The sequence below is a fragment of the Podospora bellae-mahoneyi genome, chromosome 6 (genome assembly GCF_035222275.1).
Source record: "Podospora bellae-mahoneyi strain CBS 112042 chromosome 6, whole genome shotgun sequence".
NCBI lineage: Eukaryota > Fungi > Ascomycota > Sordariomycetes > Sordariales > Podosporaceae > Podospora > Podospora bellae-mahoneyi.
Genome location: NC_085885.1, coordinates 3910443 through 3937551, shown reverse-complemented (window position 1 = coordinate 3937551; position 27109 = coordinate 3910443). Strand labels below are relative to the sequence as shown.

Below are 27109 nucleotides of genomic sequence, written 5' to 3'. Positions count from 1 at the left end.
TTGCCCATGTACCGACTTACCTCACCAGCATTGAGCTGAGACGTCTCCGCCGTTCCACCCTCTTCGGGTAGACAAGGGCCAGAGTATTCACTCAGGGTATTCACCTCCAGAGCTCCACAGATAAACTTTCTTCCGAATTCACTGTGGGAGCAAACTGAGGCAGTAGGCCAGTGCTCATCAGATGAGGTACAAAAGAGACTTTTCACTTGCTCCTGCCCATTGTGATAAGCCTCTAATCACTTGGGCACCGAGTTTTCTGTGGGGCACCCTGCTCTCTTTTTTCCCTTTTATACTGCCCTAATTTCTCCTCAAGCAGTCCTTCCCTCCTTCTTCTGCCATCTTGTTTCCTCAACAGACCTACAGATCACCAACTGTCTCCGTACCCCCCTCAACCACCACCATCTCCAAAAACAACACGCATAACAGCTCGCCATGAAGCTTCTTACCATGGCCCGTGCCGTCCTCGGCCTCGCTCTTGCCATCACCGCCAGCTGCGCTCCTGCTGCTAAGACCTATACCGGAGACAGCCTGATCGCCGAGGGGTTCACCGAGGTGTCCGAAGGCGTCTACTTCAGAAACACCCCAACCACCCTTTCTATCAATGGGTCTTCATCTGGCAATGAACTCGCGGCTCAAACCCATTTCTGTCAAATTTCCGACTATGAGGGCACCACTGGAGACTACTCAGCCAAGGTCGATGATTGCTGGCAAGTCTACCGGAACGTTGCCGTAGATGGCGAGTGGTACGTACCTGGCTTCTTTGTAGCATCGTTCATGCTCCATTGCTTACACTCTTCAACAGGGTCATCCGCCAAGGTCACCAGAAAGTGGTTGCTTCCTACAGCACCTGCGTGTTCGGTATCACGGCCCACGGTGGCGCAGACGTCAGGATTGGCAACGTGGATGTTCACAGCGCCCTCCTTGAGTCCATCAGCCAGTTCGCCCGCCAATACCCCGGGGATAATTTCCAAAGGATCGGCGCTGTGGGTCGCTTCCAGTGTGGTTGGAATTTTGGCGATGCTTGTATCTGGGGGGTCTACGTCCGTTAGAGAGGAGGCAGATGAACAAAAGTTGGTGTCTTAGGTAGTTTGCAAGTTCATTTGAGCACATACCTGCTTTACACCAACATCCTTTCTCCGCGTCCAACAAGTCTACAGTTGATACTGGGCCATGCTGTTTGAATTGCTGCCTTGACTGGTTCATCACAAGCCGAGCTGATTACAACATCCCAACACCAAGGTGATCGCTTGAACCAACTGCAACTGCGAGATGATTAATTTTATTTACTCAAACTGTCCATAAGCATTCCATACAGACATGCTGGGCTTGGTACCTCTCTGAGGTCTCCCTATTGCTCTGTCACCGTCCTACTGATATGCAGTTTTCCATCTCTTCAAGTAAAAGCGCACTAAAAACATGCCTTTGACTCCAGCTAGGAATTGACACTGACACATCTACGGCTAAGCATGAACGGCACCAATCAACAGAAAGATCCCGCCGCATCACGAGGCTCGAACGAGGGGGTTTGAGAACCAAAATTTCTATTCGACTGCATAGCTCGTGCGCAAACTCATCAGATCCTAATTCAAGACTGGTACTCAATTCCAGCCATTCAACCCTCTCGCCCAGGCCCATGACTATTCGTCATCGGGAAATCCTTTTTGGTAATAAATCTCCCACTCCACCTCGGCATCATAAGGTTTACAGACAAACTGGCCCCATGACTGGACTCTTGTGCCATGAGGAGAGAATTCCTTGCTGTAGCTATCGATGGTCCTCCTCAAGACGTCCCTGATGTCGTCGTTGCCAATATGGGCGAAAATGGCCTTGCCGCTGCGGCTCCGGAAAGCGGTGACACCGTAGGCGCAGGTTCGATATTCGACGAGCTGGTGCTGTAACCACATGAGAACGGTCCTGGGCAGGAAAGGTCAGTAAGCGCTGGTGACCCAAGGTAGACGCTTATACCAAGTGCCTGGGCCGACGATCCTGTCGTAGATGACTTCGCAGTCCTTGCTCTGGGGTGAGTGCAGGTTGGTCTGGTCATGGATCTTGACCGACTCATAGCAGTGGTCATCGCGGGCTGCTAAGTTTCCTGATGAAGAGTACGTGATGTTGGTGATCTTGTAAGGGCTGTACCAGGTGTGGTGGCCGACTTGGTAGCTGCCCGGGACGAGATCGAAGCCGAGGCGGAAGGTCTTGTTGTCGGGGCCGGCCTGCCCAAAAATGACTGTCTCGTCTGGCTCGTGGTCGGCAGCGGCGTTGCCCAGGGTGAAGAGGGCCGCAAGAGGGATGAGAAAGTGCATGGTAAACAGCGATGACGGGGTGAGCAATGAAATTTGTGTATTGGACTATGTCATTTCGTGGTCAAGATATTGTAGATCCAACCGAGGACAAGACCCAAGGAGGCGCAATTTATCTCCTCTATAGACGGGCAACGCTCTTGAACAGTGAGCATGATGGAGACCCAACTCGATGGCGGCGAGGGGGCAAGTTCCAGTCTATGGCACGTGTCAGATTGACGGTATTCACGATCCCATGATGCTCTCAAGGTGGGGCATTCGGCCGATTCCTTTTTCTGTTGGGTAAAATCCGGAAGGCCCCCATTCACACTTGGGGTCGTGGGCGGAAAGAGCGAGCAATGAGGACATGGACGGTGGTGAGGAGCAGGTCATGCGCTGGGGAGCTTAAATGGAGGCAGAGGAGTTGTGAGGGCCGTTGGTGAGTCGAGTGGTGTCGCGTCCAGTCACATCAAAGTGGCATTTCGACCCTTTGAGCTCTCAATGGTGAGCTGCGGCAGGTGAGCGACTGTGGTCCCGGCTGACGGCAATGCAGACTGCCTGGTGATGAGGTCAATGCCAATTAAATAGCAGTCTGCTTCTTCCTCATGGCCCCACCGAGTCAGGCTCACAATGAAAAGTAGTGGAAAACATCAAAAATTCCGGCCACGACGACCCCGAAGGGCAGATGATAACAAGCAACTCCTCTTTGTGCATTGAAGGCTGCTTGCTATACCTCTAGGAATTCGTGGTCTCCCAGAGGCTGGCCAAGGTAAGTATGAAGAAAAAGGAAAGCGAATAAAGGTGGGAGGATGGCCGAGCTATTATACTTGGTATGAGATGGCCCGTGCGCGCATGCAAATCTTGTGGGCATACGATTCGTATCGTGCGCTCTTCCAGTTGGCCCTCCACTTCTGCCGCTCGAAGGCATTCACCAGGCCCACCAGCAGTGCCATCACCCTGTGAAGAGACCACCTACCTGAGAATTTTGAGTTTCAATCATACCTTGAGCTCCAAAAACAAGGCGTGTAGATGAACCGAGAACCAATCTCATCTTGTTCTGATATTTGTTGCCATGACCGCAGGGCTTGATTGGAGCGGAACCCAAGCATTTGGGCTACACAGCATCAATCACAACACTGCTTCTACCAGGCTTGCGTTTTCATCCAGAGGCATATCAAGCATCTGACCATCCAGATCTACGTGCTGCAAGCTCAAACAGCCTGCATCATCTGATGCTCAGCCCTGATCTCAGCCACGATACTATCAGGCGACAGTTGAATTGGTATGACCGCAAAAAGCCACTTGCGCCTCTGGTATCGGTCCAGTTTAATAATTTGGTAAGTGTGGTATCAGCACCAGCAGGCAAGAGGCAGCCCGTGAAGATGGCTGGTTTTTTGTTCTCGATACAGACGACGCGCAAACGAGCACGTTTCTTTATAGAAGGCTCGCGAGGACATCTTTGTCGCGGTCATTCACTATCCTCGTCTCTATGTCTATTCCACTGGAAAAAATGTTCCTAACAAGAGGAATCAGATGGCACAAATGCCCGGTCTTACCCATGACGATGGTAGCGGTAATTGGTTTATTTTCTTCTCAACTTCCGATGCCCAAAGGTATGGTAGCTGGGACGTGTTCAAGATATAATTATTAGGAGCCGCACTGCTAGGTTGCTGGACATTCCTACCCGATGGTGGTACATACCCATGCATATGGGGCTAAATTTGTGAAGCAAATATTATCCACGCTTGATTGCCTGCATATGTACCCGATATTTGCAGGAAAGCCAACCAACACGATACAACTTCCAATATCGTCCTTGTCGACCGGATTGAGAGCGATGATTGGGGAAGTGGGTTGACAAACACTGCACTGAAGCCAACCGCCATGCCGGTTTCCTACTGGTGGCATCATCGCAGCATCGACTTTATTATAGGGACGAGGAACATAATCCTTTCTCATCCAAAGGTTTCCCCAGTCTCTACCCTCTGCTCTCACTCTCCCTTTCCCCTTTAGTTTCTCAACCATAGTAGCCAGCACGATGAACACTCCCAAGCTTAAGACTTGCCACAGATTCTGGAATGCATCGAGGATCAGAAGCGAATGCTTCGCAATGCCCAATCCCATGCTGGGCAACGACCTGCCCGAAAAAGTGAACGGATAGAAACGACTCTCAAATTCAACATCGCTCGCGCGGCACGACAGCAAAGCCAGCAGTGCAGTCCTGGCTCCTTGCAGACCTCCACGTCGTTCATTCCAGCACCCTACCCACCCTGTACCTGGCCATTTTGCGAGCTGGAAAAAGTCCTGTTCAGCGACCTCGTGCTCGAAACCCATCACAAAGGCACATATCTCCTAGTTCGAGTACTCACCCCTCAGGATCGAATGACTGCCGTCATGGCCATTGTGGAAGACGAAAAGAGCGAGGGTTTTTTGCTCCAGCTCTATCATCAGGTTGAGATGACGGAAGACATTCTTGTCCCTGGCGGAATATTGATCATCAAAGACCCATACCGAAAGCTCACCGCTGATGGTCGGCACGGATTGCGCGTCGACCACGTCTCCGATGTTGTTTTCCTACTGGCGCATGACAAACGCGTTCACTCCTGTTGGCACTCGGAGCTCACGGACCCCCAGCTCAAGAGCGCCGACTTTTGGAAAACAAAGGGGAAAGAATTTTTTGGTCAATCAAGATATCAGGCCGCAGTTGAACAGTAAGTAGTCTAGTCTTTGATGTGGGAAACCTACTTATCCTGAGATCGAATGAAAGTTACACCAGAGCTCTGGTTTCCTCCCCCAGAGCCGATGAGTGCCACATCATCAAGCTCAACCGATCCCTGGCATTGCCCAGAACCAACAGCTTTGATGCAGCTCTTGTGTATGTCAACTCTGTGTTGGAGGTTGCCAACGGCAAGACCAAGGAGAAAGCTCTCTTTCGCAAAGCCTAGGCACTGTAAAGCCTCCAGAGATGTGTTGTGAGGCTCTCAAAGCCCTTTGCCTTGACTCCCCCGACAATGCAGCAGCCAAGGTTAAACTCAGCGAGGCAGTGAGTCGCACTTGCTGAACAGACCACCGGTAAATACCAGTTTAAGAAGCTTCATGCGGAGGTTGCTCGCCTTCGCCCGCCTCAGCTCGACCATGCAACCTACATTGGCCCCGTCGAGACTCGTCAGTCTGGATCCCGTGGGAGGGGCCTTTTCACTACCAAAGCAGTTAAGACAGGTGATCTTTTGTTTTGTGAAAAGGCGTTTGCATACGCATTTCATGAGGGTGAGGGAACGAGCGGCGAGAGCTGCAGGCTGATGATGAATCTCCTGATTGACGTCAATGCCAACAGCTTCACCTCTGGAGCCCAGCCGGAACTCATCACCATGCTCGTGCAAAAGCTTTACCGGAATCCCTCTCTGACTTCTGCGATCAAGAGCCTCCACTGAGGCTCATATTCGCCCGTTCAGGGCACCTTTAACATCATTGACGGAATGCCAGTCATTGACTCGTGAGTGTGCTCGATTCATCATCGGCCGTCGAACTCGCGCCCTGTTTGCCATACTAATGGGATGATTCTCCCAGGTTTCTCCTCACCCACATCCTCCTCTTGAACAGTTTCGGCTGCAAATTTCCGGAAAAAGCTGGTGCTCTCAAGCGGCCGGTAGGAACTGACCGCCTCGGTAACCTATTTCCCTCGCTGGGCCTTTGGACCTTTGCATCTCATATGAACCATTCCTGTCTGAGCAACGCCTTCCGCTCCTTCATCGGGGACATGATGATCGTACGTGGAATTGCGGACATTCCTGTCGATGCCGAGATCACCATTCAGTACTTGAACCCCTTCAATCCGCAACGTCAGCAAAGTATATCATAAACTGGGCTTTTGCCTGCGACTGTGCCATGTGTGAGGATGATGACCACACAAGCGACATAGTTATTGCCAAAAGGAAGAGACTGGGAGAGTCACTTCAACAGTTGCTCCGTCTCCTTCCGGCATTGCGAGAATTGCAAGCCTGATTCGCAAGAGCAGCGACCTGCTCGCCGAGATGGAGGAGACATACATCAAGCCCGCGGAGGAGGTGCCGCTCCTGACCCTATGGGTTGGCTACCGGGACTTCGCGTGCGCAATAACATTGACAGGAGCAGGCCTTAGTTCCAACTCCCAAAAGGCGATCGAGATTGGCTTGAAGGCTCTGCGATGCCTGGGCTTTGTGGTGGAAGTTGGAAGTTTGGGGTCAAATCAAGGGTTGGTTGTGAAAAAATGGGGGTATATGGTGCCTGGAGAGCTTGACTGTTGAATCTGTCTAAAGACTGCCTATGACTGTACCGGATTTCATGAGCTGGCGCTGGCAGCTGAGGGGTGCGCAAAGGTGTGTTACAGAATTCAGCTCGGGGAAGCTGAGACTCTTCAGTGAGAGCTGGGACGGCGTCAGGTATGAGAGTAGGCTGGGTATGTTGTGTGAAAGAAACAACCAGAAACTTGGCCGGGCTTAACCCCTGAAATATGCCTGATTCACCACTCGGAGGGTTAAGTGGCATCGTTAAAACTCGATCAACATGTACAGGTCAACTCAGGCAGGTACAGATATGGAGCTTTATGCAAGACATTCGAAACATGAACTTAATGATGACAGAAACTATTCTCGCAATCGCAACGTACAGTAGGCTCCACTAAAAGGAGAAAAAAGCAAAACAATAACAAGAGGAAATCGCAGCTAATCTTCCGCTCAAGAATGCGTCGTCAGAAACCTCCCCACCACGCCGACAAACCTGTCTGTTTCCTCCAAATGGGGCATGCTTGAACTGAGCGCAAACTGCACCCACTTGACCCTTGCCTTAATCTTGGAGAACCAAGGCAGGACGCAAGCATCTTGAGCCGAGTCAAAGTATCCGTTTATCAGCAGCACTCCACCTGGGACTGTCTTTTCCGTCACCAGACCTAGCTCAGACACCACACTCCAGTCCTTGAGCGAACCGTTGATATCAACGCTAGCGGGTGTGCTTGGGCCTCCGTTCATGGCGTGATGAACAGTGTCATTCTCGGCAAGGCTATGCAAAGAAGTCATGAGTTCCTCTGGGAAGAACGGTTCAACTCGACAAAGATGACGGCGGTGTAACTCCATGGCTGCTGTGGCGTGCTCTGGGCTCAGGGGGTCGGACAACGAAGCCTGGATTTCCAGTGGCAGAAAGGATCGCAGTTCTGCGCTCACCTGAACAAATGTTTTCATGCTGGAGGGGGTAGAACACAAAATGAGCTTGCGGAGACCGGCCGGCTGGGTCAAGGCGTAGGAGGAGATGAGCATGCCACCCCAGGAATGACCGAAGAGATTGTATACAGTGATGCCCAAGCAGCGAATCAAATTATCCAGCTCGGCGAGGAAAAGATCAATGGTGAAGAAGCTTGGGTGATACTGGTGCGGAGAAAAGTGGGTGGAGCGGCCGCAGCCAACTTGATCATACATCACGACGGGTATGGTGTAGTCGGTGCTGATCAAAGAGATGGGGAGGAGGTAATCGTGAGGGATGCCAGGGCCGCCATGGACGCAGATCAAGGGAACCTTTTTGCTGGAAAGGTTGCCCCATATAGAGTAGGATGTCTCTGCAATGTCGTTGGTGGAGGGAATGCGGAAGCGGACGGTTCCTGATCTTGTCGGCGGTGCATAACGGCGGGTTTGGCCTGGTGGAGGAGGGTAGGTGGTGGGATCCATCTTGGTGGTTTTTTGAAGTCTGGTTTTGTCTTGCGTCTCTGGGTGGTTCTACTTTTTTGAATGTCGTTGTTGACCTTTGAGATGGCAATATCTATACTATCTCAGGTAGGTAATGGTTCCTCTGTTTGGTATTAATACTCCATCGCTCCCAATGTCATCCTGCTTGAATCTTGTGTACCTCATTCTGATCCCATCGCCAAACTACCTTACCACGCTCACAATACCTAGTCATCGTCGTGAATAGAAACTTACTGTTAAACTGCTCTAGCGCCTCTTCTGATCCTCCGTGGTTTTGCGATTCGAGTTCTGACGTAAGAATCTGTTTGTGAATCGTCTATGAACGGTGCGGGTAGTGCAGCCGAGAAGGCTACAGCTGATGGGCGAATGAGAATGACAGATTCGTACTAGACTTTCCCGACGTGGCAACCCGTATGTAAGCACCACCAGAGGCTGGGCTCGAGATTCGTACGAACCACTCCATGGATTCTAACCCCGGTCCGGTGCCCGGGAGTGATGCCGTGCCAAGGTTTTGAAACACACAGATCGCCGCTCTTGCCGCATCGATCTAGAATTGATGATGTCTACCTAGAGCAAAAATAGAGATGTTTGTTTCAACGCTACGATTGAGTGCTCACCATCCCATGTGGCGACGGTTGTGGAGTGGAAACCGGGCATTTTCGTTAGGCAGCCGAATTGTCATTCTCGCTATTCATCCTCCTGCCACAGGCCCAACCTAAAATTTTTTGTTTGCACCAATGTAACTATCCTCCAGTGGCTCGAACCAAGTAGCAGTCTTCACCTTCTTGTCCACGACGGTTGCTGCGTTTGAGATTAAGTATTGATTAGTATTGTCTGGAAAACCAATGCGCTGGCGATTCTTGTTCTCAGTATAATGGGCGAGACATGGAAGCTTGTTGGTAGTAGCCTCTCCAAGGTCCATCTCGCCGTCCCACTAAATCAAAGACTACTAGTCGATAACGTACCTATGTTGAGAACTCAAAACTGAGCGTATGAAGATACCTATCTGTGTTTGTTTGATAGCTACTTCATGCCTACCTAGTTCTATGGGCTTCGGGCGTCTAGCTCTGCCTGCCTGGGAGATGCCTGGAGACAGTGAGGTGGGTCGACCTGTTATAGGTACCTAACCAGCTCCACATGGACTTAGCCTCCGCGCAACTGATGCTAGGAAACGTAGTACGAAGGTGTCTGACCATGTGCAGTGGTGTATTTATCACCCGATGTGTGAGACACGTCTACAGCCGCATCTCACGTTAACGCGGTTTGCAAAATATGCTACGGGGCAGGATACCTTATCTCAGAACACTACACCGTCATCAGCAGCACCAAGCCCACCTATCGTCCATGGCGGTGAAACAAGCACTGAGGTGATCTACAAGAAAACTGTCGTTATCTGGCGAGTACTGCAGGCCATCGAGAAAGATGATGAGCTGGCCTCCTTGTGCGGCTGGGTGACGACGGGCAAGGTGGACTTTTGACAAGGCTAGCAGCGGTGAGAGCTTCACAAGGAGACAATATGACGCTACCCCTAACATTACACCTGTCCGCCAGCCTCTCGTGCGGCATCGCCCCTTCCCGATATACGCGGCATCGAAAAGACACGTCCAGGGTCTAGAACAGTCGAGGTGAAATCACCAAGCCGCTTCATCATGCAATTGCCTGTTTCGCCGCACCACCCGATGAGTTTGACCAAGGAGTGATGCACACCTCATCGAGCTCATCTCGCAATGATAAGGGGGCGCTGTTGGCCCGGTGTGTTGAAGGGAATGCGGTGACTGCATCCAGCTTATCAGTGGCGTGCAGGAAAATGGACATGGCACCGGTGAGAGGAGAAACGGCGTCTAATATTGTGAGCTGAAGACGAGGGAAGGGAAATTCGACCCCCACGCAGCAGATAAACGTTCCCAATTCTCAGAACCGGCTTGCGGCTCATGATCTTCAGAAGCTTGTCTCTGCCTGGGCTGTGCTTGTGTCTTTGCCGGGAAGGAGAAAAGCCTCCGAGCATGGGAGATATCGTCACAAGTGCCATGCGGCCGGTGAAACTATCGAAACCTTTGGAGAGATTCTTCGGATACCTCAGAGAAATTGGTTGTTGTGCGGACCGGCTCGGCGCTCTTCAGCTCGGTTCAAAAGCCCTCAGAATTCCACTGCGTGAAATTATATCACTTCATGGAGCTTGCGGCTGGAAGGCATCATAGCACACAGGAAGCAGTCGCATTCCCTGAGGCCTGTTTGCACTGACCTCCAAGGCGACCAGGCGTTCCATGCCTTGTGGCACGACAGAAAAAGGCGCTATCGATGCGCTGGAGCTATTGTGGAAATTAGCACAGGCCCAAGAGGGAATCACTGAATGCCACAAGCGGTTACTGCATGATGTGTAGGTCTAACCTGAAGAGGACGAAGAGGTGAAGGTGGTGGGCAGGAGAAGCTGCAGGAACAGGGGGGAGGCGCCCAGCCACAGTCCCATGTTCAAGACCCTCGTTAACCGAACGTTACGATTGCATTCGTACTGCGTAATTTACGCGCCCGTACACTCTTTACAGATGCCAAACAAGCATCGCACATTTCCACCGCTCCAGAACGCTAGCCACGCTGTCAACCAAGAAAAGTCTGTCTGTCCGATCCATTGGCGAGCTGAGAAAAGAAGGGATTGCTTTGCAGGGTAACACGACCGCATTTCTGTGTTCGGATTCGCCCAGTGTGCCCTGGTGGGTGGTTCAGTCATCTCATGAGGCAATTGGGGGGTCCGGAGGATGAAGTGCTGAAGAATGTGTAGTATACACTAGACCTGGCGAGACCATGGTTCTGCTGCTGATCGCAGATCGTCCGGCTGTTGCTGGCTGAAGATCGAGATCATCTCCATCGCGCCCTGGGCCGGTGATGATCGGTGGGGTTGTGGAAGCTGTCAAAAGTCAACTGTCAGCGAACAAGCGCGAGAGTTACCGCTACCCGAAAGAGGCAGCATCCCCTGGCCCATTCTGGCCCCTGCAGCCCAGCGACGGGACCCACCCATACGAACAGACAAGGGGGCCCCTGGGCGATAAACTCCCGCACAGGTGGGCGCCCAGACGCATGGCCAGCTCCGGATGCCTTCAGCTGCCCAGAGAGGTGCCCAGGCCTATGACCATCCCTTTTCGGGGCGTCCAGCGTAACGCTTCCCCTTCATCCCGCTTTTACAACCACCACCGTGCCTTGCTGCCAGGTGCGGAGCTCCTCTTCTTTCGTTTTTTTTTTTTTTTTGACATTTGTGCTTGTCTCTGCTGCAACACCAGACTGGTGTCCATCACGCCCATTCAACCCCTCCCTCTACCCCGCGATCGTTTCCCTGGTTGTTTACTTCGTTGATCTTGCAACTCCAACTCCTGCTGCCCTGACAGCTTGACGGCGTTGTGCTCCGGCCCCGCCAACTTGGTATAAACAGCAGCCCATCAACAAGCCCAAGAATATCTCACATGGATCACCAACAAGACTACTACGGCCCTGGCCAACCAGGCACCGTGAACTCGAGCGCCGCCCCAACACCACGACGTCCGGGCTCGCTGAACGACCCAGACGGACGGAACCCCTTTGGCGATGGTGTCGAGTCCCAGGCTTCCCAGAGATCAGTCAACAATGGCAACCCATTCTCCAGCCCGTCGGCATCCCGCCCACCAAGCAGCTTCGACTCTTCCTCGGCCATGGGAGCCCGCTATGAGGACAGGGGACAGCGCTACTTTCACTCAAGGCGAGTACGCAAGGGCGAGGTGGAGAAGCCGTGGACCAAGACGGTTGATCCCAAGGAAAAGTGGGTGACGATTCTGCCCGTGATTGGTATCGTTATCGGGTTGGGAATTTCGGGCTTCTTGGTGTGGGACGGCATGCGCAGTGTGGTCAAGCACAAATACTGCCCAGTGTTGGAGGAAGACTTTAGCCGGGGCTTCAACTCTGACGTCTGGATGAAGGAGGTGCAGCTGGGCGGGTTCGGGTGAGTTTGAGCTGAAATGCTGCCATGTCGCGATACCCCAACTAACAATATCACAGCAATGGCGAGTTTGACATGACTACTGCGGGCGACGAGAACGTCTTTGTTCAGGATGGCAAGCTCATCATCAAGGCGACCCTGACCGATGACAAGTACATCTTGCAGAACCACACCATCAACCTCATCGATGACGGTACTTGCACATCCACCGAGTTCAAGCACTGCGTTGCTGTCACCAACACCAACAACGGCAACTCGAGCATTGTGCCCCCTGTGAAGTCGGGCCGTATCAATACTAAACCGGGTGCCGCCATCAAGTATGGCCGTGTCGAAGTTACTGCCAAGCTTCCCGAGGGTGACTGGCTCTGGCCCGCCATCTGGATGATGCCCGTCAAGGACACCTATGGAGCCTGGCCTGCGTCTGGCGAGATCGACATTGTGGAAAGCCGCGGCAACAACTATACCTACCCGCAAGGTGGCAACAACATCATGTCCTCTGCTCTTCACTGGGGTCCTTCCCCCGCCCAGGACTCGTGGTGGCGCACCAATGTCAAGCGCCCCGCGCTCCACACGACCTACTCTGCCGGGTTCAACACCTTCGGTCTCGAATGGTCGCAGAAGTACCTCTTCACCTATGTCAACTCGCGGCTCCTCCAGGTTCTCTACACCAACTTTGACACTCGGCTCTGGGAGCGCGGCAATTTCCCCAGCGCCGACTCCAACGGAACTTGGATCCGCAACCCCTGGGAACAGGGCGGGCAGAATGCTCCCTTTGACCAAAAGTTCTTCCTCATCCTCAATGTTGCCGTCGGCGGCACCAACGGCTGGTTCGAGGACGGTGTCAATGGCAAGCCCTGGCTGGACTCTTCCGAGAACGCCAGGAAGAACTTTTGGGAGGCCAGAAACCAGTGGCTTCCCACATGGAAGTCCCCGCAGATGGAGGTCAGCAAGGTCATCATGTGGCAGCAGTGCAACGGTGACGAGGGTGATTTGTAGCAGGTTACGGCATTCTTCATGGGCATACAACAAACTGGGGTTAATCGTTTTCTGGGGTGGGGAGATATTTTACTGGGTGTTTTGGGTGTTACTGATAGATTGGTTTTTAATGTTTTTTGGTATATCGTAATACCTGTCTCTGTGTAACTATTTTGGTATTTGCTTGTCGAGGAGGATGAGGAGCATTGGACACTGTTTTGGCAGCACAGAGATGAAGCAACAACAACATGGGTGTTCATTTTCTACCTGAGGTACTTGATCTTGATCACCTTGCCAAACGTTTCCCAGCGTGGAAATGATGTGCGATTGCATATCGATCACATGCTTTGTGCTCTTCAACAATTGACTTTGGGAGATCTGGACGCCACTGTCGATGGTGGGGGCCCAATGATGGTGGTGAGGGACGGGAGGAGTAGCGCCATGTTGTGTCACCGTGCTGGTCTGGATCTCCAACGTCATTCAACCCGAATTGGCTGTTGTGGTTGTTGTTGTTGTTGTTGAAGGTACCCACCTTATCTTTCAAGCTCGGTGAAAGGCGAGCTGACTGCAGATCAGGGGTGTCTTTCCACGATGTCAACATTGGACCCAAAACGAGGATCAAGGTGCATGGCCCTGACATCTTATACGTCAAGAAGCATACAAGCTTACCCTTAATCCAAAGATGGGAGGTTGAAGTCCAACTTCATGTGGCTGACCGAAGCATGGCAGTTCCATGGAACGGTCTCACCTGGAACACCACCTTTGACATAAACACCGCAAAAAAGTCCAAACCCCCTCTAGCAAAGTTATCCGAAGCCGCCTTGTCACGTATTGTAAAACAAACGAGTCGTCTTCCAAGTCCAAGAGTGTAAGCTGCATCTAAACCGCCCGGCCTGCCTGGAAAGCTCGTATTTTGGTCTTTGTGATCCACCACAAGAACCAACCTCGAGCGGATATCCACTCGAACCTTTGGGAGAGTGCAACAAAACCACAAATGATGGCGCCAACCACCGATGCGCTTGACACTCATGGGCGATACGAAGCCTGGGTACGATGTAAGGAGTTAACGCCAGAGTTTCGTTCACAGCAATCAAGCACAACAGATGACGTGAGTAATGATGCTCACTATCGTTCCCGCCGGACAACACTTTGCCCTGTTATTTACAGAATACCAGGGCCGCAGCTATGTTTGTGCTTGTCTTACCTGGAGCGCGCGCGGCAGGAGGGGCAGCAGCGACCAAGCCGTCAGTCTCAGTCCCCTGAGCCCGAAAGCTCGGCGGCGTCGACAAATCTACGGTGAGCCGCCACGGCGAAGTTGACCAGAAAGGTATGCGATGCGAAAGCAAAGTTTCTCCGTGCGTGCAGAGACTGAACCGAGCCCTGGGATTCTCAGCATCACCTTTGGCATCATAGCGCGATGATACTCGCCAGGAGTTGGCCATTTTATTCATTTCTTTATTTTTTATTCAGGGTCTGCCTCAAAAGGCTTGGCGAGGCCAAACCTAAGCCGGTGAGCCCCTCGGCCGGCGGGCGATGGATTGCTTTCTCGATAGGGCTTCCAGGTTGTTCGGAGGGCTCCACCACACGAGCGCTAAAAGTTTCCTGAAGGCCGGGACACAGTTGACGGAAATGGTGCCCAACACGTGCCCAACGGTGCCGGCTGCTGTGGGAAAAATATGTATGTATTGTACGGCCGGTGCTGCTGTTTTCGGAGGTTCCAGACGGTGGAGATGGCTTCACGAAAATGAGTCAAGCGGTGGCTGCACAGTCCCAAGGCAGGAAAAGCCATTGCGTAGCTGCCAGCTGAAAAGGGAGCGGTGTTATTGCAGAGGACGCATCCTGTGCAGCATTCGGCTGTGATATTGACACTGACAACGCAGCTATGCATGTTGCTGATAAGAGACGCGACCCTGACGCTTGGGTCTAAATGTTTTTTTTTTCTGAGAATACTCAACAACCGAGAACCCTGGCCCTGTCTGCCGGTATCCAACATGATCGACGTCGGCGGAACCCAGCAATTTGGGTCGGCCGGGATGGCGCTGGCATCTTCATTCTTGAATATGAAAACCCTATTTTAGATGGCCGATTACCGAGATAGTCTGGTGTTTTGCGATCCGAGACCTAACAGCCCTGGACGAATACTGGGAAGCCCTTGATGGAACAAGTGGCCATCATTTGTTCTTATCGTCCCTGGGAGACCCTGAGTCGTTACCAACCTGTGGGTTCAGTGGCACGGTTCACCGAAAGGCAATGATGAGATGAACAAGAGTGGTGCGCGGTCTCGGATATCAGATAGGACCCCTCCGCGGCTGACTTTTACGGGGATCTGAAAAAGAGACCTGGTTTTTCTGGCTTTCTCTCAAGAAGAGGTCGGCACGCGATCGCGCAGCGCCTGGCCAGTTGAGATATCGGAATTTTTCTGTTTGGCGGGTTCGGGTTGTACAGAGATAGGGGAATACGAGAAGACGGCAGCAACAACGTTTATGAGCCAAAAATAGGTAGGACAGCTGCATAACCTCGGCCAACAATTGTCGCCTTCCTGATCAGATTGTTCTTGATCAAAATGCGAGCCAACGGATCCAACGAGTAAAAGCAAACATTTCCTCGTCTCTCTCACATCGATTGATTAGGGACCTGAGGTACCTACCGTAGGGAGATCGGGAACACATGATGTGCGCGGGGATTTGGTCGCGGCGCTGCAAATAAGGTTTGGAGGATGAAGGGCACAGCGATTAATACATGCGGAATTGTCATCATAAGCCTGTACTCTATAATTGCAGTGTCAGTAAATCCGGGTGACGCGACTTATCATGATGAAAATGAACATCAACAACAGCACAATCAGGTAGTTATATGTTCTAGAGGTCCATGACCAAATTGGCTACCATAGCGAAGTGCGAGCCAGGGTCGTAGTGTACTGGTAATGGTGTCCGTTAACATACCAAGCAGAGTGTCCTGCAGTCCTCTATTAACTTCACACCACTGCATCAGCGTCTGCGATGTAACATACTATGGCGCGATACAAAATTGATCATGTCCGCCACCGACAGAGGGCGCGAGCGATAGGGGGGTCGCAAAGCAATAAACAGATATAATAAAAAAAAAACATCAAGAGAATTTAAAGTATTGCGATAAATAAATGTGGCTGCCATCCAAGAGCTGAGCTGGAAACCCACCGCTGTCGTATTAGTACCGCATTCTTCTGCCCCTGTCACCCCACCTTTCTGATGTGACAGGTATCCGTATCGATGTATTTCAGTGAAACTATTGTTTCCCCCACTTTCCACCGAAAGTACGAGAGCAAACACTTCGCATTGGCGTTCCCAAAGGCGCTGAGAAAAACGCCATGAAATTTCCCTAACCGCCAAGCAACCAGCCTGTGGATGCGCCCAAAAAAGGCGCCGGCGACGACGAACCGCCTGGCCCGGCCGATTTGGACACCAGGGCAGCCTGGACGGAGAAGAACAAAGCTTCGCCTGCCCCGCCCAGTCTCTGAGCGCGGAAGGGAGGGTGACCTTCAGCCAGATCAAAAGTCACCACCAGCCAGGGCGTTGTGACAGTCAAACAGAGGATGACTGACAGCGGGACAGGAATGGGATACGTACCGGTAACCTGGCTTCAGCTATCACCCACACGGGCCCTCCCAGGTCCCTCACCCATGGTGTGAAGTGAACACCACACAGACAGGGGGGCACATGCCAAGCGCCTGGGCTTCGGTGGTCGTCAAGACCCCCGGGGCCAATCGCCTCTGAACCGGGGGCAGCTTGCATCCCAGCTCCAGTTGCTGTCCACTCTTTTGATCCTCCCCCTCCCTGTCGCCGTCTCTTCGTTCGGTTCCTCCAGATCTTCGAATTGCAAAAAAAAAAAAAATCAGAAAGACTCGGGGATCAAGGACAGGACAGGAGCTGTGAAAGCTTGGGCGCCCATCACCAACACTCCACAAGGGACTGCATTTGACCCAAGCCGTCGAAGTCCACTGTCTTGAGCGTCCTTCACCCGTTGTCTCACTCGCCTCGCTCCTCCGGCTTGGAGCATAAACAGCAAGCCGTCCACTCGCTATCTTGACTTGGTACCACCCTCGTTTCGCCCAAGCATCAACACTCAGTCCCCAAGACTAAACAACAAGGTATGTCTTTGGTGTGCGAGGAGCGGTGGCGGATGCTGATCACATACAGACGTCAAGTTAAGCATCTACTTGGGTGTTAAGGTTGTTGTCGGTTCGAGTGGCGCTCTCCACTGTGTGCTCTTGAATAAGAGGGCTTAAAGTTAAAGGGCCTCCCCACCCTTCCGGACTGGGAACTTGAACTTCGACCGGCAAGAGAGCACTTGGGAAACGTCTCTTCTCAACCGAGTGAGGCCGCGGTGCCTCGACCCCATCCAGCCATGGGTATCGGCAACTACTTCAAGGCCGAGAAGCCCGGCAAGTCGGAGGAGGCACAACAGCAGCAGCAAGTACAGCAACTCCAGCCCCCACAACCACGTCGAGGCTCGAGACAACATGGACACCAACAAGGCCAATCATCCGTATCGGAGAAGCCGCCATCAGAAAGGTTGACTCAGAATGAGCACGAACTTCAGCTTCCCACACCGCGGGGGAGCTCGAGGCCGCAGTCAGTATCAGGTCGGTCCATCAAGTCAACAGGTAGCTCCATGTTCCTGGATGACATCAAGCACGAGGTCATGGTAAACTACCTTTACCAGCAGCAGTGCTCGCACTTGTGGGTATCAGATGGCAGCGGCGAGATTGAGGGCGTGCTGTTGCGCAAGTCAAGGGGACAGTACATGGCCTGCCCGCCATCACTTGGAAACTCCCCATTCGCCATGGCTTGCGCTGCACTCAATGTTCAGGTATGTGGACTGCTTGCTGTTTGAGAATGCGCCAGCGTGTATGCTGACCCGGACCGTAGTGCGCCATGACCGTCAACTCCAGAGTTATCAAGACCTTTTTGGCCTGGTCGCCCGATGCCGTTGATGTGCCATTGATGAACGGCTTGCGCGTTCAGATTCTTCCCACTATTGACGACCTGCCACGTGCCAGAAAGCACCAGTTCGCCGCTTTTGTTGCCTCCGAGGGCCTCCTGATTGTGTGGGACGACGAGGCGCTACACCTGGTGGAGAGAGCGAGAGGTATCGAGAAGGAGCTGATGGACTTGGTCTGGAAGGCTGGCGCTGAGGAAGATGAGGAGGAAAAGGGTGGACTTCCTATCCCTGTGGAGGCCGAGGTTGACGAGGAGAGCGGAGAGGTGAAGCCCGAGAAGAGACCAGTCCATCTGCTCAACACCTATCTCGTCAGCTTGACCCTCATTCTGGTCACCGTCTCTTTGGGCGCCGCCTTCCGCCAGCTCGCCATTGAGGTTTCGGTCGACAACAACTACACCCGCTTGGCCCTCGTCGCCTTGTTCCCAGTTCAGATCTTCTTCACGCTCTTCTTCGCCCAGGTTATCGTCGGTTGCCTGGCTCAAATCTTTGGTCCGATCCGCCAGCTCACCATTAACTCCAAGTTTTACTCTGCGCGCCCACCTCCGAGACTGCAGGCGGCCATCCTGCCACACGTGACGGTCCAGTGCCCCGTCTACAAGGAGGGTCTCAACGGTGTCATTGCGCCCACCGTCAAGTCCATCAAGCAGGCCATGTCGACATACGAACTGCAGGGTGGATCTGCCAACATGTTCATCAACGATGATGGCCTTCAGCTGATCTCGGAAGAAGACCGCCGCGCCCGCATCGAGTTCTACGCCGACCACAGCATTGGTTGGGTTGCCCGTCCCAAGCACGGCGAGAATGGTTTCACTCGCAAGGGCAAGTTCAAGAAGGCTTCTAACATGAACTTTGCCCTCATGATCTCGTGCAAGGTCGAGGAGAAGCTCGAGCAGATTCAGCGCACCCCGGATTGGTCTCAGCACGATGAAGCGATGGCCTACGAGCGTGCTCTCAAGGAGGTCCTCGAGGCCGATGGCCGCGCCTGGGCTGATGGTAACATCCGTGTTGGTGATTATATCCTGCTTATTGACTCTGATACCCGTGTCCCCGCCGATTGTCTGCTCGACGCCGTCTCCGAGATGGAGCTCTCTCCCGATGTCGGCATCATGCAATTCTCGTCCGGTGTCATGCAGGTCGTCCACACCTACTTTGAGAACGGCATTACCTTCTTCACCAACCTCATCTACAGCGCTATTCGGTACACTGTCTCCAACGGTGATGTCGCCCCCTTTGTCGGTCACAATGCCATTCTCCGCTGGTCTGCTATTCAGCAGGTCTCGTATGAGGACGAGGATGGGTACGAAAAGTTCTGGTCCGAAAGCCACGTGTCGGAAGATTTCGACATGTCTCTGCGTCTCCAGTGCAATGGTTACATCATTCGTCTCGCTGCGTGGGCCGGTGAAGGGTTCAAGGAAGGTGTGTCACTTACCGTGTACGACGAGTTGGCCCGTTGGGAAAAGTATGCCTATGGTTGCAACGAGCTGCTCTTCCACCCTATTCGCATGTGGATCTGGAAAGGGCCATTCACTCCTCTCTTTCGCCGCTTCCTGTTCTCCAACATTCGCTTCACCTCCAAGATCACCGTCGTTTCTTACATCGGTACCTATTACGCCATCGGCGCTGCCTGGATCATGACCAGCGTCAACTACTTCCTCATGGGCTGGTTCAACGGGTACCTCGACAAGTACTATGTCGACTCGTGGCAGGTTTGGTTCTCCATCATCATTGTGTTCAACGGACTGGGCAACATCGCCCTGGCTGTCATGAGATACCGTGTCGGCGAGCGCAACATTCTGTACGCCATCTTTGAGAACTTCAAGTGGACCTTCTTGCTGGCCATCTTCTTGGGTGGTCTCTCGCTGCACGTTTCGCAGGCCCTGCTGGCCCACATGTTTGAGATCGACATGACATGGGGTGCCACCAGCAAGGAGGCCGAGTTCTCCAACTTCTTCATCGAAGTGCCCAAGGTGCTCAAGAAGGTATGTTATCTGTTTTGCCATCTCCACACGAGGATCATGCTAACACGGCCATCAGTTCAAATTCTCAATGCTTTTCGCCTCGCTCTTCATTGCCGGCATGGTCATCCTCGCCGTTGCGCCCTTTATTCCTTACAGCTGGCACATCACCGACTTTGTGGCCATCCTTCCCATGGCGACCGTCGCGGCATCGCATCTGTTGCTGCCGCTTGCTCTCAACCCAGCGCTGATGACCTTCTCGTGGTAAATGATGAGCCACGACCTCGAACAACAAAAGCGTTGCACCTTTTTCTTCTCTTTTTGTCCCGTGCAGCCATGCATATATCACATACAGCCCGAAATATACTTATTGTTATGACCACCATCTCTCGCCAAAACACTACAAAGACTTTTCTTCTGCTGTCAGATATACACGACTCATATAGACCAGGAAGACAATAGGGTGTGGGATTGGTTCCCAGGAAGGCGGAAGTTTGGAGTTGGTTAGGGGTTCTTGGATTTATTGTTTTATTTATTTGGTTAATTTGATAGTGCTGTTTTACGAGGATGGGACAACCTTATTGGTAATTACCTATTCTTTCTCTTCTCATGATAGTATGTGAGTGTAATACCTTGTGGAAAGCCTGGTGGAACCACGATACCTAGCAAGAATGGAACACGATTCAACCACATTGAGGCAGTCATAACGCGTTATTGTGCGCCAGCTTTTTGTCGGTACAATCGATATACGAACTGTCAGTAATTTAGAGTCGAACCTGCGTTAGCGCTCACCTGCTCCGGATCGCTACCCTTCACGACCGCACGTAGTCGGCTGTACACTCGCAGAACATCCTCCTACAGCATCATCAGCCTATCATGTCTAGTCTTGCGGTCTCGCGATGGCTGAGAAATCAGGGTTGGCAGAGCTCGACGTACGACCGAATCTCGTATTAAGGAGCGGTCTCCAATCGAGTCAGCTGCGAAGCGCTTGCCATGCAGATGGCGCATATGCAGCTGCCAATTGTCGCGGCGCGTGCACCAGCGATAGCCTCAAACTGAGACACGCAGATAAAAGACGATAAGCAGGCTGCGGGTTGCCAAAATCACGGTGGTGCCTCTATAGAGAACCTTGTCTGGGCTTGACCTGCGGCCTGGGCCAAGAACGCCGACCTGAATGACAACACCGCATATTCGCCTTGTGGCACCTGTGGAACGAGAGCTCGCACCCGATGGCTTGCAAGGCTTGTGTCCCATTTTCTATCTGCATATATCGAGTCCAGATTGCCTTGCTCTTTTCACCCTTTCGAGAAGGGTATCGGAAGGTGAGGTACCTAGGAAGCGGTCAGTAGGTAGCCGTGGAGGCTGTTGTGGCAGCCGCTTAAAGGGGCTCTATAAGCATTGTGGAGAGAAGAAACAAAGATATAAGATAAAATAAAAACAAAAGGTATTTTTTGTTGCTTCTCCCCGGATAAATCTTGTTTGTGTTTGTGTAGGACGATAGGGGCTGGATGAGGCGATTGCCAAAAGTTTTGGAGGACCACGCCACACTATAATAACAATCATCAGACTGAGGAACTTTGAAGCCACAATATCCTATATCACAACTATTTATCTCAAGGTCTAGCTGACGAGGCGATATCATCGGAAGCTTCAAAAAGGCTGGGGGTGGGTAGACTCAAAAGACATCAAGTGCGCCTATCGACTTGTTTCGGGATGGTTCAGGTCTACACACTCCTCTTCATCATGCAGACAAGGTCAAGATCGATATGGAGGGCTTCAGCCACTCTAATCAGTGTACTGGCGATGCTACCATCGCCGATTATGGCCGAGACCAAACGGGCAGAGCCAAAGGCTTTGGGAGAGGTCCTCGCAGGCAATGAAGAGCTCTCGACATACTACAGTTTGATCAAGGTAAGGTAGCTTCCGGAACCCTCAGGGCTCGTTCATTCTGATAATAGACTGTCTAGAAAAACCCGGACATTCTTTTGCAGCTCCCTCACTCAGGCGGCGTGACTGTATGACCCCCTTACATGCCTTCTGCCGTACTTCAGCTGACATCCCCTACAGCTTATCGCCCCGTCGAACGAAGCCTTCAACAAGACCCAATCCTTAAACCTGGAAGACTCCAACCTTATCACCTCCCTCCTCCAATACCATATTCTCCCCCTCTCAGTCAACGTCTCCTCTCTCGAACCCGGACCTTCCTACCTCCTCCCCACCCTCCTCACCTCCTCCAACTACACAAACGTCACCGCAGGCCAAAACATCCTCCTCTCCCGCCAACACGACGACACAACCGTCGTCACCTCTGGCCTCGGCACCCGCTCCACTTTCTTCGAGCCCCCCGATCAAGACATCCCCTTCACAGGCGGCTTCATCCAGATAGTCGACACCCTTCTCGTCCCCCCCTTCCGGCTAGAAATCACCGCCCGAGACGCCTACAAAGACCTCACCTCCTTTTTGGGGGCTCTCTACAAGTCCGGCCTATCGCCCGCCCTCTCGTCCCAAAAAGACATCACCATCCTCGCCCCCCGCAACGCCGCCTTCCAGTCCATCGCCTCCGCCCTCGACCCCCTGTCCAGCGAGGACCTCGCCACCGTCCTCAAGTACCACATCATCCCCGACAAAGTCCTCTCCTCCTCTGACCTGTCTGCCCTCGGCAACTCGACCGGTTCGTCCCTGGCAACGCTCCTCGGCGCCGACAGCAGGGCAAGCACAGTCACCGTCTCCAGAGCAGGCAACAACATCTTCTTCAACTCGGCGCAGCTCCTCCAGTCGGATATCTTGCTTGCCAACGGGGTCATCCACATCATCGACAATGTCCTGAATCCGGATGAGTTCGCCGAGGTGCCCGACCTGGAAGCCAAATCCCAAACCCCCGTGTTCCAGGTCAGCAAGGGCGCCGAGACGCGCACGGGGACGAGGGTGCCGGCGCCGTTTACCACCTGGCTACCCTGCACTACTGACTGTCCTGAGCCGACTGTGGACGCAAACACACAAAGGACGGCGACGACAACTGGAAGAAACGGAGTGAACAGCCAGACTAGCAGTGGAATGGGTGTCCAAGTGACGGCTGTAGCAAGCATCTTGGGCGCCGTGGGCGTGGGCGTGATTGGAATGGGGGTAATGTGATTCTGCACCTCAAATACTTTGTTCAGTGTTCTATAAATAAATAGTCACAAGTCGGAAATAATATACCACCATCAACACCTCATGAATCTATGCTCTATGTCTAGCGCCAAACGCCTCTATCTTCTCTGGTAACCCCCTCCCTTGAAGCCAAATTTTGAGCCCATCCCAAGTGCAAACTTGATCTAGAAAGGAAACCGCTCCACACTGCCCCTGTGACCCTCTACGTTATAAACAGACCGACGCCATGCCATGCTCAGATTACATATCTCTGATCGCTGAGTTTCCGCAGTATATAGAAAGCCATCCAAAAAAGCCAACCATCTTCATGCTTGTCATCGCCTTTAGTCGTCCGCCTCATCATCCGTATCAAGGGGCTTGGGGGTGCCCTTGGGACTGTTGAGCCAATCGATGTGCCTCAACCGGCGCCTGGCCTCACGTTCCTTGAGCTCTTTCTTGGTCATCTTCTTCTTCTTTCTCGCCCGGAACTTCAAGGCCTCGCCGGCATTGTCCTCGACACCACTGTTGACGGCGCTGGGGGCGGCGCTGCTCAGGGCGGGTGTGTTAAGCCCGCTGGGAACAGCACTGGGGACCGCACTGGTGTTGGCACTGTCTTCGAACCGATCCAGCGCAATGGCATTGTTGCTGCGATGCGTGACCCGTCCGTTGTCAACGTGCCAAGTCTCGGAAGCCAGGGCTCCCACAAACTCTTCGTTGTGGGAAATCATCACCACGCCGCCCTTGAACTCGCGAATGGCAACAGCCAGGCCACCAAGGGAGTCACGGTCCAAGAAGTTAGTAGGCTCGTCAAGCACGAGCAAATGGGGGTTGTTCCACATGGCACCGGCAATGACAACCTTGACCTTTTGACCTCCGGAGAGCGAGCCAATCTCATTGTGGTTCGCAATCTCGGGATCAAGACCGAGATCCTCAAAGTGCTTGCTGATGACGGAAGGCTGGAGCTCACGGTAACCGAGACCTTCACGCGAAGCCTCGTGGTCGTCAAACTCCTGCACCAACTTGTCGAAGCCGAGCTCGAGCAAAGTCTCGCGAGAAAAGTGAGAGTTGTGCTTGGGCAGGAAGCCACGCCATTTGCTGTTAGTCGCATGTTAGCAAGAGTAGATCAGAGCAAGATTCGGGTCGGGTCTGCTTACATCTCGTATTGGAATGTCTTCTTGTACTTTTGTCGACCGACAAGAGCCTCGATCTGGCGAGGAGCCTTACCGCCACCAACCTCGACAAACTTGTCCATCTGCTCGCGATCCTGGTCGGACAGCGCACGGGTCTGCTTCATGTGCACCTCACGATCGTCACCGTGGGCATAACGCCATTGAAGATACTGGTTGGGCGTCTTCTCGAGATGCATTTCGACGTGCTCGAGGGCGTGCTGCTTGATGTAACCGATACGAAGGTTGGGGTGCTTCTCCACCTTTCCAGTGGTGGGAATAACTTCACCGGTCAACAGCTTGATGAGGGTAGACTTGCCAGCACCGTTGGGGCCAATGATGGCAACACGCGACGACAGAGTCAGCTGACAAGAAGCATCTGACAAGGATGGCTTGGGCGCCTTGGGGTATGTGTACGAGACGTTGGTCATGCGGATGATGGCGCGTGTGTTGGACTTGACACCGCTCAGAATGCCGGGGGGGGGGAACTTGAACTGGACGAGCGAAGCAGACAGAGTGTAGTAGCTCTTGGCCTCGGGGCGGCGCTTGACAAAGGCAGCAAGGTTGCCCTTGTAGTGACCAAGCTTCTTGTTGGGCTCGTAGTGGTAGATATCGGTGGTGACCTCGTCCAGGAAGCCCGAGTCGTGGGACACGATCAAACTGGTGATGTCGGGGTGTGTCTTGAGGTAGTTTTCAAGCCACTTGATGTTGGCGACGTCCAAGTGATTGGTAGGTTCGTCGAGCAACAAAACATCGGCTCTTTGAAGCATGGCACGGGCAAGAGCCAGCTTCATCTTCCAACCACCAGAGAGAGACCCAACCTTTTGCGATTGCCTGCCCTCGGGGCCCGATGTGAAACCGAACTCCTCCAAGACGGCAACAATGCGCTCCTTTCCTTCCTTGGCGATGGTGGGATCCTTGGAAACAAACTCGAGAATGCTAATATCGGCATCCTCACCCTGATTGTGTTCGACGTAGCAAGTGCGCAAAACATCTTGAGACGGGAAGCCCTCGAGCTTTCCATTGGCGATACTCTTCATCAGAGTCGACTTTCCTGCACCATTGCGACCACACAAGCCGTAACGATGACCCTTCAGGAGCCTAAGGTTCGTATGCGACAACAAAAGCATACCACCATAAGCCAGAGAGAAGTCGGCGTTGACAATCTCAATCTCACCGTTGTCTTCCTTTTCTGGAACACCGTACTTACGCGCATCCTCTTCCACATAGAACTTGTGAACGGCCTCGGCGACGGCATCGCTGGCTTCGGGCTTTCGCAACAGGTCCTTGAGGTAGGGCGCAATCTTGCTAGGGATGCGATCAAGGTGGCGGTGGTTGACGTCTTCGCAAACCATTGAGGAAATAAATGGAGCGGCCAGCTTGTAGAGGACTTCGTCGCCATTCAGGCCGCCGTTCTTCTTGATTTCTTGATCCAACACCTTGGCAACATCCTCAGCAGAAGTGCGCTCGATAATTGTCAAGGATGCCGAGTTATCGTTACCCATAGCCTTGTCCATGACGGCCAACGCACGGGTGGCGATCTCACGAACCTCGGGGAGCGAGGCGCGGTTGACGACGCTCTTCACACCAGGCTGAAGCTTGGGGAGGAAAGTACGGGCCTCGATGGGGTCGTGGACGAGCTTGGTCAAGTTCTCGGTAATGACAACGGTCTGGCGGAGAACTTCTTGGGGAGTCGAGGGGTTGTTAAGAGAGCGCTCCAGGAAAGGAGTCAAGAGGGCGAGAACGGGAGAGGTGACGATGGCGACAAAGGTTGTCTGGGAGAGGGCGTGGATGGCCTTGTGCACCGCCTCGACAGATGGGTGATGCATGGTCTCGATCAGGAGAGGAATGCGAGATGCGACATCGTCGTTGGAGAGAAGGGTCGTGATGGCCGTCATGGTCTTGAGAGCCTGCTTCTCGACCTCGGTCTTCATATCCAACATGCCATTCTCGGTGATGGGAATCAGAGTGGCAAGCTTGGAGCCCATGGCCTCGCGCATGATATCCTGCTCGGCGGCCTGCTCCTTGGTGCTGCCAATAGTGATCTGAGCCTTGTTGGCCATCTTCTCCATGATCTTGAATGCGCCGACAACACCTTGCCACTTTCCACCGGCCTTCTTGATGTACTCGACGATGGCGGGCAGGAGGGCAGCGACCATGGCCTCGGGGCTCAAGTTGGCGAACAAGGCATCGATGCCGTACTGGGCAGCCTCGCGGACAATGGCGCCCTTGTCGGCAAGGGCATCGAGAGCAATCTTGAGAAGACCACCATCCTGGATGAGGAAAACAACCTCGGTAATGGGCGCAGCTGGGGGCAGCCGCTCAAACAGGGCACCAAGGAGGTTCTGGGCACCCTCGCGGCGGAAACCGCTCTTCTTGTCGATGGAAGCCTTCTTGATCTCGGAGATGATGTTGTAGTGGTGGAGGCCACGGAAACCCGTTGTGTTGATCAGGATGTCGCAGAGAGCGTAGCAGGCTTCGATCGATTGATTGGACGAAGAGGCGTTGAATATGGTCTCGAGGATGGCTGCGACGTCTGCCACCGGGGGGGCAGCGCCGTTGATGGGAACGACAGTCATGGCGGTATGCGGATCGCTATTGCTGACTGAAATCCTGCAAGAGAATGCAAAGAGGGACACGCAGGGCCAGACAGGGTCTCGAGGGAAACCTGCGCTGGAAATGCGCACTGCGGTCAGGCGCGAAGGGGGAACTGGTCTCGAGCAAGTCGGTGTAGAGATAAAAAGATTATGTGTGTGTCGCCGCAGACCCGAGAAAATGTCTTGCTCACCCCGCCACAGCGTGCATTTTTTTGGGCACAACCTGTGCTTATCGGCTCTTTATCTAACCAAAACTCTGAAATTTTCTTATCGGCTGCTGAATCAGCCAGCTTGAAGCATGGGTTGGGTACCGCTGAGCATCTGTCAAATGTGGGGCCCCGCCAAAGCAGTGAATG

General features: G+C 53.1%; 11 protein-coding genes across 11 annotated transcripts; 8 read left to right on the top strand and 3 right to left on the bottom strand.

Annotated features, from left to right (window-relative positions):
- The first annotated feature begins 50 nt into the window (after positions 1-50).
- Positions 51-1139, top strand: QC761_610945 (uncharacterized protein). Its single transcript, XM_062881504.1, has 2 exons — positions 51-743; positions 803-1139. The coding sequence occupies exons 1-2, from the start codon at positions 433-435 to the stop codon at positions 1047-1049; spliced, it is 558 nt and encodes a 185-aa protein (XP_062730251.1). The 5' UTR covers positions 51-432; the 3' UTR covers positions 1050-1139.
- Positions 1140-1529: 390 nt separating this feature from the next.
- Positions 1530-2448, bottom strand: QC761_610940 (uncharacterized protein). The gene is made up of 2 exons (XM_062881503.1): positions 1966-2448; positions 1530-1914 (listed from the first exon to the last, which is right to left on the bottom strand). Exons 1-2 carry the CDS (start codon positions 2301-2303, stop codon positions 1638-1640), a joined length of 615 nt encoding a protein of 204 aa, XP_062730250.1. The 5' UTR covers positions 2304-2448; the 3' UTR covers positions 1530-1637.
- Positions 2449-4238: 1790 nt separating this feature from the next.
- On the top strand, positions 4239-5224 carry QC761_0100550 (uncharacterized protein; the record flags this gene model as incomplete). Its single annotated transcript, XM_062873101.1, has 2 exons — positions 4239-4990; positions 5047-5224. The coding sequence occupies exons 1-2, from the start codon at positions 4380-4382 to the stop codon at positions 5222-5224; spliced, it is 789 nt and encodes a 262-aa protein (XP_062730249.1). The 5' UTR covers positions 4239-4379.
- Positions 5225-5244: 20 nt separating this feature from the next.
- Positions 5245-5710, top strand: QC761_0100540 (uncharacterized protein; the record flags this gene model as incomplete). Its single annotated transcript, XM_062873100.1, has 2 exons — positions 5245-5322; positions 5345-5710. The coding sequence occupies 2 exons, from the start codon at positions 5245-5247 to the stop codon at positions 5708-5710; spliced, it is 444 nt and encodes a 147-aa protein (XP_062730248.1).
- Positions 5711-5755: 45 nt separating this feature from the next.
- On the top strand, positions 5756-6562 carry QC761_610930 (uncharacterized protein; the record flags this gene model as incomplete). The annotated part of the gene is given in 4 exon segments (XM_062881502.1): positions 5756-5772; positions 5847-6118; positions 6124-6197; positions 6212-6562. Coding segments are annotated over 4 exon segments (714 nt in total).
- A 429-nt stretch (positions 6563-6991) lies between these two features.
- On the bottom strand, positions 6992-7972 carry QC761_610920 (uncharacterized protein; the record flags this gene model as incomplete). The annotated part of the gene is made up of 1 exon (XM_062881501.1): positions 6992-7972. The coding sequence occupies one exon, from the start codon at positions 7970-7972 to the stop codon at positions 6992-6994; it is 981 nt and encodes a 326-aa protein (XP_062730246.1).
- A 2808-nt stretch (positions 7973-10780) lies between these two features.
- QC761_610910 (uncharacterized protein) lies at positions 10781-15062 on the top strand. Its single transcript, XM_062881500.1, has 2 exons — positions 10781-11954; positions 12011-15062. Exons 1-2 carry the CDS (start codon positions 11443-11445, stop codon positions 12945-12947), a joined length of 1449 nt encoding a protein of 482 aa, XP_062730245.1. The 5' UTR covers positions 10781-11442; the 3' UTR covers positions 12948-15062.
- Positions 15063-16309: 1247 nt separating this feature from the next.
- Positions 16310-17190, top strand: QC761_0100500 (uncharacterized protein; the record flags this gene model as incomplete). The annotated part of the gene is made up of 3 exons (XM_062873099.1): positions 16310-16436; positions 16610-16759; positions 17102-17190. The coding sequence occupies 3 exons, from the start codon at positions 16310-16312 to the stop codon at positions 17188-17190; spliced, it is 366 nt and encodes a 121-aa protein (XP_062730244.1).
- A 119-nt stretch (positions 17191-17309) lies between these two features.
- On the top strand, positions 17310-20129 carry QC761_610900 (uncharacterized protein; the record flags this gene model as incomplete). Its single annotated transcript, XM_062881499.1, has 3 exons — positions 17310-17774; positions 17834-19885; positions 19941-20129. 3 exons carry the CDS (start codon positions 17310-17312, stop codon positions 20127-20129), a joined length of 2706 nt encoding a protein of 901 aa, XP_062730243.1.
- A 1445-nt stretch (positions 20130-21574) lies between these two features.
- QC761_610890 (uncharacterized protein) lies at positions 21575-23074 on the top strand (the record flags this gene model as incomplete). The annotated part of the gene is made up of 3 exons (XM_062881498.1): positions 21575-21772; positions 21829-21876; positions 21929-23074. The coding sequence occupies 3 exons, from the start codon at positions 21575-21577 to the stop codon at positions 22991-22993; spliced, it is 1311 nt and encodes a 436-aa protein (XP_062730242.1). The 3' UTR covers positions 22994-23074.
- On the bottom strand, positions 22996-26983 carry NEW1 ([NU+] prion formation protein 1). Its single transcript, XM_062881497.1, has 2 exons — positions 24145-26983; positions 22996-24085 (listed from the first exon to the last, which is right to left on the bottom strand). Exons 1-2 carry the CDS (start codon positions 26733-26735, stop codon positions 23335-23337), a joined length of 3342 nt encoding a protein of 1113 aa, XP_062730241.1. The 5' UTR covers positions 26736-26983; the 3' UTR covers positions 22996-23334.
- Between the last annotated feature and the right edge of the window lie 126 nt (positions 26984-27109).